The 15,970-nt window shown below is 37.1% G+C and overlaps 1 protein-coding gene across 18 annotated transcripts in view; it reads left to right on the top strand.

Moving 5' to 3' along the window:
* AKAP9 (A-kinase anchoring protein 9) overlaps positions 1 to 15,970 on the top strand; it is a 229,247-nt gene that overhangs the window by 195,302 nt on the left and 17,975 nt on the right. For all 18 annotated transcript variants that reach the window (XM_035254937.3, XM_009002492.5, XM_009002491.6 and 15 more), the window contains 7 exons: positions 774 to 914; positions 1,404 to 1,889; positions 2,304 to 2,367; positions 2,481 to 2,602; positions 3,150 to 3,341; positions 3,864 to 4,052; positions 13,887 to 14,031. In XM_035254937.3, coding sequence (XP_035110828.3) covers positions 774 to 914; positions 1,404 to 1,889; positions 2,304 to 2,367; positions 2,481 to 2,602; positions 3,150 to 3,341; positions 3,864 to 4,052; positions 13,887 to 14,031 — 1,339 coding nt within the window. The remainder of the gene's footprint in view (positions 1 to 773; positions 915 to 1,403; positions 1,890 to 2,303; positions 2,368 to 2,480; positions 2,603 to 3,149; positions 3,342 to 3,863; positions 4,053 to 13,886; positions 14,032 to 15,970) is intronic.

Raw genomic sequence — 15,970 nt, 5'->3', positions numbered from 1 at the left:
AGCCTTCCAAAGTGCTGGGATTACAGGCCTGAGCCACTGTGCCCAACCTAAAATAGTAATGTAACTTTCCATGTGTGAGTTCTAAGAAATAACTTAATTGCACTTGGTTTCTTTTGAGGAAAGTGACATAAATATGAAGAACTTTTTGAAGGGTAACAAAGAATGTTTTCATTAACAATTTATAAATTTGTAGGATGCACACGAATGACATTATTTACCTTTTATTCCCAGAAAAATCATTCTTTTCTCAAGAAGGAAATCATTTTCTCAAGAATACAAGATGATGGTTCTGAAAAAGCTTCTCTGTTTTTGGAAAGAGCATTAATTTGTTGCAGCTCCATTTATCTATAGGCAGTCATTTCCTTCGATCATTTTTTGTTTTTTTGTTTTTTTTTCGAGACAGAGTTTCGCTGTTGTTACCCAGACTGGAGTGCAATGGCACAATCTCGACTCACCACAACCTCCGCCTTCTGGGTTCAAGCAATTCTCCTGCCTCAGCCTCCTGAGTAGCTGGGATTACAGGCACGAGCCACCATGCCCAGCTAATTTTTTGTATTTTTAGCAGAGACGGGGTTTCACCATGTTGACCAGGATGGTCTCAATCTCTTGACCTCGTGATCCACCCGCCTCGGCCTCCCAAAGTGCTGGAAATATAGGCATGAGCCACCGCGCCTGGACTTCCTTGGATAGTTTTATTAGAATATATAAGTGCCTTGAATTTAGCTATGTATTTTTTAAATGATGTGTTTCTTGTATTTTCCACTGTCATTCAGACAACTGCTAAACTATTTCATACCAATGAAGAAAGTGGATTTTTTAATGAACTTGAGGCTCTTAGAGCTGAATCAGTGGCTACCAAAGCAGAACTTGACAGTTATAAAGAAAAGACTGAAAAACTTCAAGAAGAACTTTTGGTAAGATAAGTAACATAGCTCCTTAATTTACTGACTTCTACCTATCTTAGTTTCGTTTCAAAGTATATACTCTTCTGTAAAAATAAATCAAGCTCTGTAACTTAAAAGCTAGATTAAAAAGTCTTTTGTGGATTTGGTGAAAACTTTCATTGTTATAAATTTCTTTACCAACATCTTCTTGCTTGATTTTCTTGGAAATCTTTGTTAGGAGGATACTTTTTATTGCCATTCTGTTAATGAAAGAGTAGAAAGTTGTTAAAGAGAACTGTAGAAGCTGATAGAATTATTTCACTTCTATATTAATCTATGACCCTACCTACATACAAATATATATGTAGACTATGAGTGTTTCTGAAATGTTTTTCCTGCTACTCTGAGGAAAATGAACATATAATCATTAATTACACTCTTCTTACCCCCTTTAAATTCTATACTTAATATGGAAAGATTTTAACCAAATGCCCTACCGTTCTGTTCATTATGTTTTAGGTAAAAGAAACAAATATGGTATCTCTTCAAAAGGACTTAAGCCAAGTTAGGGATCACCTTACAGAGGCAAAAGAGAAATTGTCCATTTTAGAAAAAGAAGATGAGATTGAGGTACAAGAAAACAAAAAGATCTGCATGTTCGAGCCACGTCCTATAAAATTGAGTAAGAGCATTGCATCCCAGACAGATGGGACTCTGAAGGTCAATAGCAGCAATCAGACTCCACAAATTCTTGTTAAAAATGCAGGAATACAAATTGATTTACAGAGTGAATGTTCCTCAGAAGAAGTTACTGAAATAATCAATCAGTTTACTGAAAAAATTGAGCAGATGCAAGAACTACATGCTGCTGAAATTTTGGACATGGAATCTAGACATATTTCAGAGACTGAAACCTTAAAGAGGGAACACTATGTTGCTGTTCACTTGCTGACAGAGGAATGTGGTACCTTGAAGGCAGTGATACAGTGTCTGAGAAGTAAAGAGGTATTTGGTTTTTATAATATGTGTTTTTCAATAGTTTGCTTTTAAAAGAAAATTTTAAAAACTTGGGGCAGTCTCTTCCTTATGATACTATCACAATTTTAATAGTTTTTAAACTGTTTTAAATTTAAATAATTTTTAGTTTACAATGTTGTAAATGTTTTCATTGTGTAGAGTTAATGTACGATGTTCCTGTATGGATTTGGAACATGTTATCATTACTTAATTCATGAATGTCTCTTCTTATTGTAATATTCATGAAAAAATAGACATGTTAAAAACCATGAATAGTTTCATTTATTATGAAAGGTGTGACAGATTTGATTGATTTCTTTACAGCATTAGAAACCAGCAAAATAATTCATTGTATTCTATTTTTATTAAAGCAAAGAAACGTATTTTTTTCCCTCTAATTAGGGATCCTCAATTCCTGAATTAACACATTCTGATGCTTACCAAACTAGAGAAATATGCTCCAGTGGTAAGTTATATAAATATCTGTAATGTTTCTAGTATTTATTTAAGGAGTACTGGTTTTTTGCGGACTGGGGGTTGATTTTTTTTTTAACAGCAAATGATTTTCTTTTATTTTAGATTCTGGATCGGACTGGGGTCAGGGAATTTATCTTACACACAGTCAGGGATTTGACACAGCATCAGAAGGCCGAGGAGAAGAAGGTGAAAGTTCAATAGATTCCTTTCCAAAGAAAATAAAGGTATTAAAACATAGATACCTTTTATTACCTTACCCAGTGTTGTTTCCATGTTGAACATAGCAGTTCATTAGAAGTTATATGGTGGGTTCATTTCTGAAGAGAGAATTGCATACCTGGAAGGAACCTGAGAGATCTATTTTATTTCCATATTTCACAGATAAGAGATTTAATGATGATATGTATGAAGACTTGTTTTCTTAATAATTCATATTCCTGATCTTTTTATTTGCCAGAATTTTTATAGTAATCTCAAAGAGTAGAAGTTAGATCCCATGTATTTCTTTTGGTCAAATCAGTGGCTTATCAGTAAACCTAGGGAGAGTACGTTAGCCAAACAGAAGGAACTTAGAGATGAGAGCTATGAAAAGTTGTAGGCCATCCACTGGATTCGGCCTACCCCTCCATAGGAAGAAGGTATTCAGTAATGTTGGGCTGGAGTTTTCTCTCTGCAGGATATCTTGCTTAAAATTTATTTCTCTGTGTATGTCTAATTTTTCAGTCCGTGAAGAAGTTGTCATAATTCTGGCTTTTGGGTTTTGTTTTCTAGGGATTACTGAGAGCTGTCCATAATGAAGGCATGCAGGTGCTTTCTCTCACTGAGTCGCCCTATAGTGATGGAGAGGACCATTCTATTCAGCAGGCTTCAGAATCTTGGCTAGAAGAGAGAAAAGCTTACCTCAGTATAATTTCATCACTTAAGGATTTGATTACCAAAATGCAACTGCAAAGAGAGGCTGAGGTACCCAAAGAATACTAAGCATGCACAGTAATAATACACTACAAATTAAATTATCTTTTATACATGTTTTTGCATGAATAGCTGTATATATTTTCACACTTCAAAATCAGCCAGGAGTGGCTCACACCTGTAATCCCAGCACTTTGGGAGACCAAGGTGGGTGGATCACCTGAGGTCAGGAATTCGAGACCAGTCTGGCCAACAAGTCAAAACCCCGTCTCTACTAAAAATACAAAACTTAGCCAGACATGGTGGCAGATGCCTGTAATCCCAGCTACTTGGGAGGCTGAGGCAGGAGGATTGCTTGAACCTGGAAGGTGGAGGTTTTAGTAAGCCGAGATCACACCACTGCACTCCAGCCTAGGCAACAGAGTGAGACTCTGTCTCAAAAAGAAAAAACAAAAGAAAATAAATACACATGCTTCTAGGTTATTAATTACTTTGCTTAGTAGATTAATATTTTTAGAATGTTTTTAAAACATGCTTATTTGAAAACTAATATTGTTATATATTTTTTGCTAGGTTTATGATAGTTCTCAATCTCATGAGAGCATCTCAGACTGGCGAGGTGAACTACTACTTGCCCTTCAACAAGTTTTCTTAAAAGAACGTAGTGTTTTACTAGCGGCATTTCGGACGGAGCTGACAGCTCTGGGTACTACAGATGCAGTTGGTTTATTAAACTGTTTGGAACAGAGAATACAAGAACAGGTATAATAAAACTTCATTTAAAGAACACTTTAATAGAAATAAGTAAATGATTATTGATTTTAAAGTCTTAAGTATGAAGGTTAAGATTTTAATAGGAGCCACTATGAATATTTAAGAAAAAAAAACATAAATATTTTAACTTACTGTGTTAGAAAGTAAGAAAGACAAAGTTAATGAGCTAATTTTCTGATGTAGAAAATTAGAAAAAAGAGCAACAGAATAATTCCAAACAAATTTAAAAGAGTAATAGAGAGTAAATTCTCATTATTTGCACCTGGTTATGTTCTATAAAGTTGCTCTGAACATTGAGCAGTTATTGCTCCTAAGGGAAATACAAGTTTAGGTTCCTGTAAGCCTTTGGTCACAACATTTTCATCCATCAATACCTTGTCTATAGGGGATTCTATTTTAAGACACTTTATTTACTATATATTATTGATTGATTAACCTTGAACACCACCAACAGCACTATAACTCATGCCTGAAAAAAAAACTTTTCTGACATACAGATTTTCTCCTTAAGGCACATTACAGCCTTCTTGTACTTAGGAACACCATAAAGCACTTCAAGCACTACTTTTGAGGCCCATTTTAAACAGTGAAATCACAAATAAAATGCACAAAAATTTGAGAAGTTACTAAATACACTGTAAAAAGAATATTTTACTTTAGCCAGGGACATGCACATTAGACCATTTACATTTTTTGCTGCTGTGTGCATTTCTGTGGAACATCATGAAAGCAATACAAGTATGGAATTGAGAGTTACAAATAAATTTTAGTGAGAAGACAAATCTGAAAATATGGAATCAGAATAATGAAGATTCCCTTCAATGAAGAAAAAGACATCAATAGATACAGTGGTACAATAGGATAAAATGTTAAAAGTTGGACGTTTGAACTTTTCTGGAGAATTGGTTAAGCAAAATGATAAAGCACACATTTTTTAAATTATACTTTAAGTTCTAGGGTACGTGTGCAGATCTTGCAGGATTGTTACATGGATATACACATGCCATGTGATTTACTGCATCCATCCATCCATCATCTACATTAGGTATTTCTCCTAATGTTATCCCTCCCCAACCTCACACCCCCTTCTATTCTTCCCCCAGCTCTCCCACCCCTCAACAGGCCCAGGTGTGTGATGTTTCCCTCCCTGTGTCCATGTCTTCTCGTTCAGCAACCACTTATCTGTGAGAATATACAGTGTTTGGTTTTCTGTTCTTGTGTCAATTTGCTGAGAATGATGGTTTCCAGCTTCATCCATGTCCCTGCAAAGGACATGAACTTGTCTTTTTTATGGCTACATAGTATTCCATGGTGTATGTGTGCCACATTTTCTTTATCCAGACTATAATTGATGGGCATTTGGGTTGGTTCCAAGACTTTGCTATCGTAAACAGTGCCACAGTGAACATATGTGTGCATGTGTCTTTTTAATAGAATGATTTATAATCCTTTGGGTATATACCCAGTAATAGTATTGGTGGGTCAAATGGTATTTCTGGTTCTAGATCCTTGAGGAATTGCCACACTGTCTTCCACAATTGTTGAACTAATTTATACTCCCACCAACAGTATAAAAGTGTTCCTATTTCTCCACATCCTCTCCAGCATCTGTTGTCTCCTGACTTTTTAATGATCACCATTCTAACTGGTGTGAGATGGTATCTCACTGTGGTTTTGATTTGCATTTCTCTAATGACCAGTAATGATGAACACTTTTTCATATTTGTTGGCTGCATAAATGTCTTCTTTTAAAAAGTATCTGTTAATATCCTTCACCCACTTTTTGATGGGGTTGTTTTTTTCTTGTAAATTTGTTTAAGGTCTCTGTAGATTCTGGATTTTAGCCCTTTGTCAGATGGATAGATTGCAAAAATTTTTTCCCATTCTGTTGGTTGCTGCTTCACTCTAATGATAGTTTCTTTTGCTCTGAAGAAGCTCTTAAGTTTAATTAGATCCCATTTGTCTATTTTGGCTTTTGCTGCCATTGCTTTGGCATTTTAGCCATGAAGTCCTTGCCTAAGCCTATGTCCTGAATAGTATTGCATAGGTTTTCTTCTAGGGTTTTTATGGTGTTAGGTCTTACATTTAAATCTTTAATCCAACTGGAGTTAATTTTTGTATAAGGTGTAAGGAAGGGGTCCAGTTTCAGCTTTCTGCATATGGCTTGCCAGTTTTCCCGACACCATTTATTAAACAGGGATTCCTTTCCCCATGGCTTGTTTTTTTTTTCAGGTTTGTCAAAGATCAGATGGTTATAGATGTGTGGCATTACTTCTGAGGTATCTGTTATATTCCATTGGTCTCTGTTTTGCTACCAGTACCAAGTTGTTTTGATTACTGTAGCCTTGTAGTATAGTTTGAAGTCAGGTAGCATGATGCCTCCAGCTTTGGGCAATATGGCCATTTTCATGATATTGATTCTTTCTAATCATGAGCATGGAATGTTTTTCCATTTGTTTGTGTCTTCTCTTATTTCCTTGAGCAGTAGTTTGTAGTTCTCCTTGTAGAGGTCCTTCAAATACCTCGTTAGTTGTATTCCTAGGCATTTTATTCTCTTTGTAGCAATTGTGAATGAGAGTTCGCTCATGATTTGTTCTATGTCTGTTATTGGTATATAGGAACGCTTGTGGTTTCTGCACATTGATTTTGTATCCTGAGACTTTGCTGTAGTTGCTTATCAGCTTAAGGAGATTTGGTGCTGACACAATGGGGTCTTCTAAATATACAATCACGTTGTCTGCAAATAGAGACAGTTTGACTTCCTCTTTTCCTAATTGAATACCCTTTCTTTCTTTCTTTTTTTTTTTTTTTTTTTTCCTGATTGCTCTGACCAGAACTTCCAATCTATGTTGAATAGGAGTGGTGAGAGAGGGCACACTTGTCTTGTGCCAGTTTTCAAAGGGAATGCTTCCAGTTTTATCCCATTCAGTATGATATTGGCTGTGGGTTTGTCATAAATAGCTTTTGTTATTTTGAGATACGTTCCATCGATACCTAGTTTATTGAGAGTTTTTAGCATAAAGGGCTGTTGAATTTTGTTGAAGGCCTCTGTATCTATTGAGATAATCATGTGGTTTTTGTCTTTAGTTCTGTTTATGTTATGGATTACATTCATAAATTTGCATATGTTGAACCAGCCTTGCATCTCTGGGATTAAGCCAACTTGATCATGATGCATAAGCTTTTTGATGTGCTTTTGGATTCGGTTTGCCAGTATTTTATTGAAGATTTTCGCATCGATGTTCATCATGGATATTGGCCTGAAATTTTCTTTTTTTAGTTGTCTCTCTGCTAGGTTATGGTATCAGGATGATGTTGGTCTCATAAAATGAGTTAGGGAGGATTCCCTCTTTTTGTGTTATTTGAAATAGTTTCAGAAAGAATTGTGCCAGCTCCTCTTTGTACATTTGATAGAATTCAGGTGTAAAGCTGTCTGGTCCTGGGCTTTTTTTTTTTTTTGGTTGGCAGGCTATTAAGTGCTGCCTCAACTTCAGACCTTGTTAATGGCCTATTCAGGGATTCAGCTTCTTCCTGGTTTAGTCTTGGGAGGGTGTAAGTGTCCAGGAATTTATCCATTTCTTCTAGATTTATTGGTTTATGTGCATAGAGGTGTTTGTAGTAACCTCTGACGGTAGTTTGTATTTCTGTGGAATTGGTGGTGATATCCCTTTTATCATTTTTTATTGCATCTATTCAATTCTTCTCTCTTCTTTTTTATTAGTCTGGCTAGTTGTCTATTTTGTTGATCTTTAAAAAAAACAGTTCCTGGATTCATTGATTTTTTTTTTTTTGAAGGGTTTTGTGTCTCTCTCTCTTTCAGTTCTGCTCTGATCTTAGTTATTTCTTGTCTTCTAGCTTTTAAATGTGTTTGATCTTACTCTTCCAGTCCTTTTAATTTTGACATTAGGATGTCAATTTTAGATCTTTCTTCGCTTCTCATGTAGGCATTTAGTGCTATAAATTTCCCTCTAGACACTGCTTTAAATGTGTCCCAGAGGTTCTGGCACATTGTGTCTTCATTCTCATTGGTTTTGAAGAACATCTTTAGTTCTGCCTTCATTTCATTTTTTATCCAGTAGTCATTCAGGAGTATGTTGTTCTGTTTCCATGTAGTTGTGCAATTCTGAGTGAGTTTCTTAGTCCTGAGTTCTAATTTGATTGCACTGTGGTCTGAGACTGGTTGTTATGATTTCCGTTCTTTTGCATTTGCTGACGAGTGATTTACTTCCAACTGTGTGGTCAGTTTTAGAGTAAGTGCGATGTGGTGCTGAGAAGAATGTATATTCTGTTGATTTAGGGGTGGAGAGTTCTGTAGATGTCTGTTAGGTCCACTTCGTCCAGAACTACGTTTAAGTCCTTAATATCCTTGTTAATTTTCTGTCTTGTTGATCTGTCTAATATTGACAGTGGAGTGTTAAAGTGTCCCACTATTATTGTGTGGGAGTCTAAGTCTCTTTGTATATCTCTAAGAACTTGCTTTGTGTATCTGGATGGTCCTGTATTGGGTGCATATATATTTAGGATAGTTAGCTCTTCTTGTTGCATTAATCCCTTTACCATTATGTAATGCTCTTCTTTGTCTTTGATCTTTGTTGGTTTAAAGTTCATTTTATCAGAGACTAGGATTGCAACTCTTGCTTTTTTTTTTTTCTCTCCATTTGCTTGGTAAATCTTCCTCCATCCCTTTATTTTAAGCCTATGTGTGTCCTTGCAGGTAAGATGGGTTTTGACTTTTTATCCAATTTGCCAGTCTGTGTCTTTTGATTGGGGCATTTATAGCCCATTACATTTAAGGTTAATATTGTTATGTGTGAGTTTGATCCTGCCATTTTGGCACTAGCAGGTGTTTTTGCCCATTAGTTGAAGCAGTTTCTTTATTATGTCGATGGTCTTTACCATTTAGTATGTTTTTGCAGTGTCTGGTAATGGTTGTTCCTTTCCATGTTTAATGCTTCCTTCAGGAGCTCTTGTAAGGCAGGCCTGGTATTGATGAAATCTCTCAGCATTTGCTTGTCCGTAAAGGATTTTATTTCTCCTTCGCTAATGAAGCTTAGTTTGGCTGGATATGAAATTCTGGGTTGAAAGTTCTTTTTTTTTAAGGATGTTGAATATTGGCCCCTACTTTCTTCTGGCTTGTAGGGTTTCTGCCGAGAGATCTGCTGTGAGTCTGATGGACTTTCTTTTGTGGGTAACCCGACCTTTCTCTCTGGCTGCCCTTCGCATTTTTTCCTTCATTTCAACCCTGGTAAATCTGATGATTATGTGCCTTGGGGTTGATCTTGAGGAATATCTTTGTGGTGTTCTCTGTATTTCCTGAATTTGAATGTTGGATTACCTTGCTAGGTTGGGAAAGTTCTCCTGGATAATATCCTGAAGAGTGTTTTCCAACTTGGTTTCATTCTCCCTGTCATAACTGGGCATGGTGGCTCATGCCTCTAATCCCAGCACTTTGGGAGGCCAAGGTGGGTGGATCATATGGTCAGGAGTTCAAGACTAGCTTGGTCAAGATGGTGAAACCGCATCTCTACTAAAAATACAAAAATTAGCCAGGCTTAGTGGCACACGCCTATAATCCCAGCTACTTAGGAGGTTGAGGCAGGAGAATTGCTTGAACTTGGGGGCAGAGGTTGTAGTAAGCTGAGATTGCACCACTGCACTCCAGCCTGGTTAACAGAGTGAGACTTCGTCTCAAAAAAAATTTGCATCATTCTCCCCATCACATTCAGGTACACCCATCAAACACAGATTTGGTCTTTTCACATAATCCCATATTTCTTAGAGGCTTTGTTCATTTCTTATCACTCTTTTTTCTCTAATTTTGCCTTCTCATTTTATTTCATTGAGTTGATCTTCAATCTCTGATACCCTTTTTTCTGCTTGATCATTTCGGCTATTAAATTTTGTATATGCCTCACAAAGTTCTCATGCTGTGTTTTTCAGCTTCGTCCAGTAGTTTATGTTCTTCTCTAAACCAGTTATTCTAGTTAGCATTTTCTCTAACCTTTTTTCAAGGTTCTTAGTTTCTTTGCATTGTTAGAACATACTCCTTTAGCTCAGAGAAGTTTGTTATCACCCATCTTCTGAAGCCTGCTTCTGTCAATTCACCAAACTATTTCTCCATCCAGTTTTGTTTCCTTGCCAGTGAGAGGTTGTGATCTCTTGGAGGAGAAGAGACATTCTGATTTTTGTTGAATTCAGCCTGTTTGCACTGGCTTCTTCCCATCTTCGTGAATTTATCTGCCTTTGGTCTTTGAAGTTGATGACTTTCCAGTGGAGTCTCTGAGTGGACATTCTACACTTGATCTTAGCCAAAAGGCCGAGAAGCGATGAGTGGACATCCTTTCTGTTGATGTTGAAGCTATTTCTTTCTGTTTTTTAGTTTTCCTTCTAACAATCAGGCCCCTCTGCTGCCGGACTGCTGGAGGTCAACTCCAGACCCTGCTTGCCTGGGAATCACCCAGTGGGGCTGCAGAACAGCAAGGATTGCTGCTTGTTCCTTCTTCTGGTAGCTTCATCCCAGAAGGGTACCCGCCAGCTGTTAGCCAGAGCTTTCCTGTATGAGTTGTCTCTTAGGATAAACGGGAGTAAGGGAGCCACTTGAGGAGGTAGTCTGTCCCTTATCAGAGCTCACGTGCTATGCTAGGAGCTTTGTTCCTCCCGTCAGAGCTGCTGGGAACGGATGTTTAAGTCTGCTGAAGTGGAATTCACAGCTGCCCCTTTTCCAAGGTGCTCTGTCCCAGGAAGGAGGGACTTTATTTATAAGTCCCTGATGGGCTGCTGCCTTTTTTGGTAGACGCCCTGCCCAGCAAGGAGGGAGTCTAGTCACAGTCTGCCTGTAAAAGGCCTTGCTGAGCTGCCACAGGCTCCACCCATCTGCTGTGTAAACTTCCTTGCAATTTTGTTTCCACAGACAAGGTTAAACTGTGTCAGTAATGGTGGACTGCCTTGGTAATGGCGGATGCCCCTCCCCACACCAAGCTCAACTGTCCCAGGTTGAGCTCAAAGTGCTGTGCTGGCTGCGAAAGTCTCAAGCTGGTGGGTTTTAGCTTGCTGGTCTTTGTGGGGGTGGGTCCCACGGAGCCAGATCACTTGGTTCCCTACCGTCAGCCCCCTTTTTTTTCAGGGGAATGAGCGGTTCTCACAGGTGTTCATGCTGCTGGCTAAAACAGTCACTCAGGTTTGTGCTGGAAACCTGCATGGCACCTGCAGGAATCTCCTGATGTGTGGGCTGTAAAGACTGTGGGGAAAGTGCAGTATCTAAGCCAGGGTGCTGGAGTGTCCAGAAGAGTCCCTGGTGGCCTACCTTGGGTAGGAGAGGGAGTCCTCTGGTCCCTTGCACTTCCTGAGTAAGGCAACACCCCACCCTGCCTCGGTTTGCCCTCCAAGTGAGCTACACCCACTGTCCAACCAGTCCCATTAAGATGAACCTAGTCCTCGGTTGGAAATATGGAGAGATCACTTACCTTCTGTGTTGTGCTCACTGGGAACTGCACTCGAGAGCTATTCCTTCTCAGCTCTCTTGGCAGAAGTCCTCAAAGCACACATTTTTAAAGTTAGGAATGAACTACAGATATATCTGAGATATAAAAATAATAGAATATTATGAATAATTTTATGGGATTAAACTTAAACACTTGGGTGAAATGGACAGATTTTCTTTTAAAAAAAAATCACTTATGAAAACTATTTCAGTAACAAATGGGAAAACTGGCTGGGCACAGTGGCTCACACCTGTAATACCAGCAATTTGTGAGGCTGAGGTGTATGGATCACAAGGTCAAGAGATCTAGAACATCCTGACCAACATGGTGAAACCCCATCTCTATTAAAAAATACAAAAATTAGCTGGGTGTGGTGGCGCGCGCCTATAGACCCAGCTACTCGGGAGGCTGAGGCAGGAAAATTGCTTGAACCCGGGAGGCGGAGGTTGCAGTGAGCCGAGATTGCACCACTGCACTCCAGCCTGGCAACAGAGCGAGACTCCATCTCAAAAAAAAAAAAAGAAATGGAAAACCTGCAAAGACCTATTATGTAACAGAATCAAATCAATAGTTAAAAATCTACTCATAATACTTAGCACCCAGATCTTGTTTTTCAACTATATTCTCGATTGAAAATAACTAGGACTTCTGGTGGAACTGGTGATTCTGGGGGTGGATTAAGGGAAGTACAATGTGAGCCTGGAACATCTTGTTTTGGGGGCAAGTAAGGAATTATTCAAAGAATGAAAGGAACATGTCAAAAGGTCACAGAAGCCAGCTTGAAGGAGCTCCAACTGGCCAAATTGTGGAAAAATTTAAACATCATACTAAATGATATTGACAAATTATAAACCAAAGAGTGAAATAAGAATTCATGAGGCCATACTGATATAAATAAATAAGTAGTATTACCATGGAATGACAGCTAGTAAATGTAGAAGGAACAATGAAATTAGGAAATCACCCTTTATTAAACACTGTAGTAATGATCTATTCAGGCCATAGTTAGCAATGGATGCTAAAACTAGTGTAAAAAGGTATGATAAGAAAATATATTTACATAGTTTCAAAGTAAATCCCCAGAAAATCTTCTTTAATTACAAAGGGAAAAGCAGTAACTTCACAGTGGAGAAACCTTGCAGATGCCACCTTAACCAGGTGATCAGAATTACTATTACCAGTAATGGAATAGACATCATACAGTTCCTAATATAAAGGGCACAGTGCCACTTATGTAGTATTTCTGTCAAATGAATATTCAGAGTCTACTATTGGGGAAATATCAGATCAAAACAAATTGAGAACACTATATCTATCAAAATAAAAAATAGCTACACCAAATACTGATGAGAATGAAGAAAAACTGTCTCATACATTGCTGGTAGGAATGTAAAATGGGAGGGCAATAGCCAAAAACTGGAAACATCCTAAATGTCCTTTGACGCGGAAATAGGTGAACAAACTATGGTACATCCATGCAATGAAATATTACTCAGCAATTAAAAAGAAACAAACTATTGATGCCTGCTATATAATGCCCTTGTATGCTATATAATGCTCTTGAAATGACAAAATTATAATAATAGAGAACAGATCGGCGGTTGACAGGGTTTAGGGTAAGGGAGAGGGTATGACTACAAAGGAGTTTCTTTGTGGTGATAAAACAGTCAGTACCCTGATGGTAGTGGTGGTTACATGAAGCTGTCTATACATGTGATCAAATTTGATAGTACTACACACCAAGCAAATGAATGACTACATGTGAAAACTAATGAAATCTGAATAAGCCCTATAGTTTAGTACTATACTAATGTCAGTTTCCTGGTTTTGATAATATACTATGGTAATACAAAATAGTATCATTGGGAAAAGCTGGCTAAAGGGTACATGGGAACTTTAGCTTAAAGTAGTATAAAATTTAAACGTTTTTTAAAATTGAGGCACATACAACAAAATAGCCTGTAGTTTTCAAAAATTCAAGGTCATGAAAGACTTATGAATATCACTTTTTTTTCTTTTTGCTGTGAAGGACATTTCACAGAATTGTAATAGGCTCTGTATATCACATAATAGTATTGTAGTAATGTTAATTCTACTTTTGCTAATTGTAGTTATGTAAAAGAATGTTCTTGTTTTAAGGAAATACACTTTGGTATTTAGAGGTAAAGGAGTATTTGTCTGCAGCACATCCTCAGACATTTTGGAAAGGAAAAATGAAAAAAATTTTTAAAAAGAAAATTTTAGTATACGTGTTTCATTCATTATTCTTCAAATTTCTTGGTTGTTAATTTTCTTGCCTTTACATCTCTCTTCTCTTGATTTTTACCTTTCTTTGTTACAGGGTGTTGAATATCAAGCAGCTATGGAATGCCTGCAGAAAGCAGATAGAAGGAGTTTGTTATCTGAAATTCAGGCACTGCATGCACAAATAAATGGTAGGAAAATTACTCCGAAAAGAGAACAAGAGAATGAGAAACCAAGCCAAGGTATGTTGTATGACAAGCTCATGATGTTACACAAATAGGTGAAAAGAGTTCACTTTGTTTTCTTTGTATTATAATATTAATAATAACTTAATATTATTAAGTTAAAACACATTTTCTTGGTCACATTTTCTTCTTATTCTCATAATATTAAGGATACAATCTATATTCATTACTTGAGGGGTTAGAGGATTGTTAAATTGATTTTAAACAGCTATGTTGACTTTAAAAGAAACTGCCATTCCCCTGAGCAGTTTAAGCCCATTGGATTCATTTTCTTTCTTTATTTTAGAGCTATATGTTAAAAAAACAGTCTTTCCAGTCATATAACAGAAAATACTCTTTAGAGGAATATCCACAATGCATATAACTAATTCTTTTTTAATCCTTTAAAAAAAACTGTGAGATGTAAAATACAAACAAAATTAAAAAGTGCAAATATGCAGTATGACAAATTATTAAATGGGTATCTATGGTAACATCACCTATGTGAATATAGCCAGTATCCCAAAAGCCCCTTCTCCCAAGCACATGCTCCTCTGAGTAACTTAGAGGTAATCATTATTCTCATTTTTCTTTAGTTTTTCTACCTATTTATGTGTTCCTAAAACATGTAAGTTTAAAGTTTTTTCTGTTTTTGAACTTTATTAATCGGCATTATTTTTTTAATCTCGTTTCTTTCACCTCTCTGTAACATTCTTCCAAGTTACTGCATTTATCTCTAGTTCATTCATTCTTGTTATTCTGTAGAATTCCCTGTGTAGGTATTCCATAATGTATACATTCTACTAATATGGTCGAGTATTTGGGTTGTTTCCACTTTTTAACTTTTAGCTATCAGTGCTATTATAAACGTTGTTGTATGGTGTTTCTGCTACATATGTGCATGCATCTTCTGAGTATATAACTAAGAGTAGACTTGCTGGGTCCTGGGATGCATATCTTCAGATTTATTAGATGATGTCAAATGATTTTCCTACACAGTCATATTAATTTATATTCTCACTAGCAGTATATGAGAGTTGTGTTGCTTCACATCTTTGCCAACAGCTGGTATAGTCAGAATTCTGTTGCCAATCTGCTGGGTGTACTGTAGATTCTTATTGTGGTTTTAATTGGCTTTTCTCTAATTCCTGAAGTGTTTAGTCCTTTTTTCACATGATAATTGGCTAGTTGAATTTTTGTTTTTGTGATATGCTTGTTTTAGGTACTTTTTGATAAGAATATCTGGTCTTTTAAATTGAGTTACAGATGGAAATCATTAGAAAGTAAAGTGAAATCTAATTTTCATCATATCCACTGAGGACATATGGCTTGTGTGTTTAGGAATTTTTTTTTAATGTAATGGTAGGAACATGTATCCTTTTGCACATAAGTCACAGCATGGTCTCATATTGATCATGAAAAAGCTGAAGCAGTCCAGGGGCAGTGACTCACGCCTGTAATCCCAGCATTTTGGGAGGCCAAGGCAGGCGGATCACGAGGTCAGGAGTTCAAGACCAGCCTGGACAACATGGTGAAACCCCGTCTTTACTAAAACTACAAAAATTAGCTGAGAATGGTGGTACACACCTGTAATCCCAGGTACCTGGGAGGCTGTGGCAGGAGAATCATTTGAACCCGGGAGGCAGAGGTTGCAGTGAGCTGGGATCGCACCATTGCACCTGGGTGACAGGTAGAGACTCTGTCTCAAAAGAAAAAAAAAAAAGGGCTAAACCATTCTTATCACTGAGTTTGAGAAGAAAAAAAAGACCAAAGTAGGTTAAAATTACTTCAGAAAAAAGAGTCATAATGAGATAACACAAATATCACTTTTGATGTAGTTGCTTAATTGAAGATGCCTTTTAGGGACAGATTAATATTGGGTTTTTTTAGGTTAAATAGAACATCATTGAAAGCTTAATTAATGTCACACATTCACATTTATGTAAATTCTTTACCT

Source organism: Callithrix jacchus, chromosome 11 (genome assembly GCF_049354715.1).
Source record: "Callithrix jacchus isolate 240 chromosome 11, calJac240_pri, whole genome shotgun sequence".
Classification (NCBI taxonomy): Eukaryota; Metazoa; Chordata; class Mammalia; order Primates; family Cebidae; genus Callithrix; species Callithrix jacchus.
The sequence above is the reverse complement of the archived record's forward strand: the minus strand, read 5'-3'. Positions and strand labels throughout refer to the sequence as shown.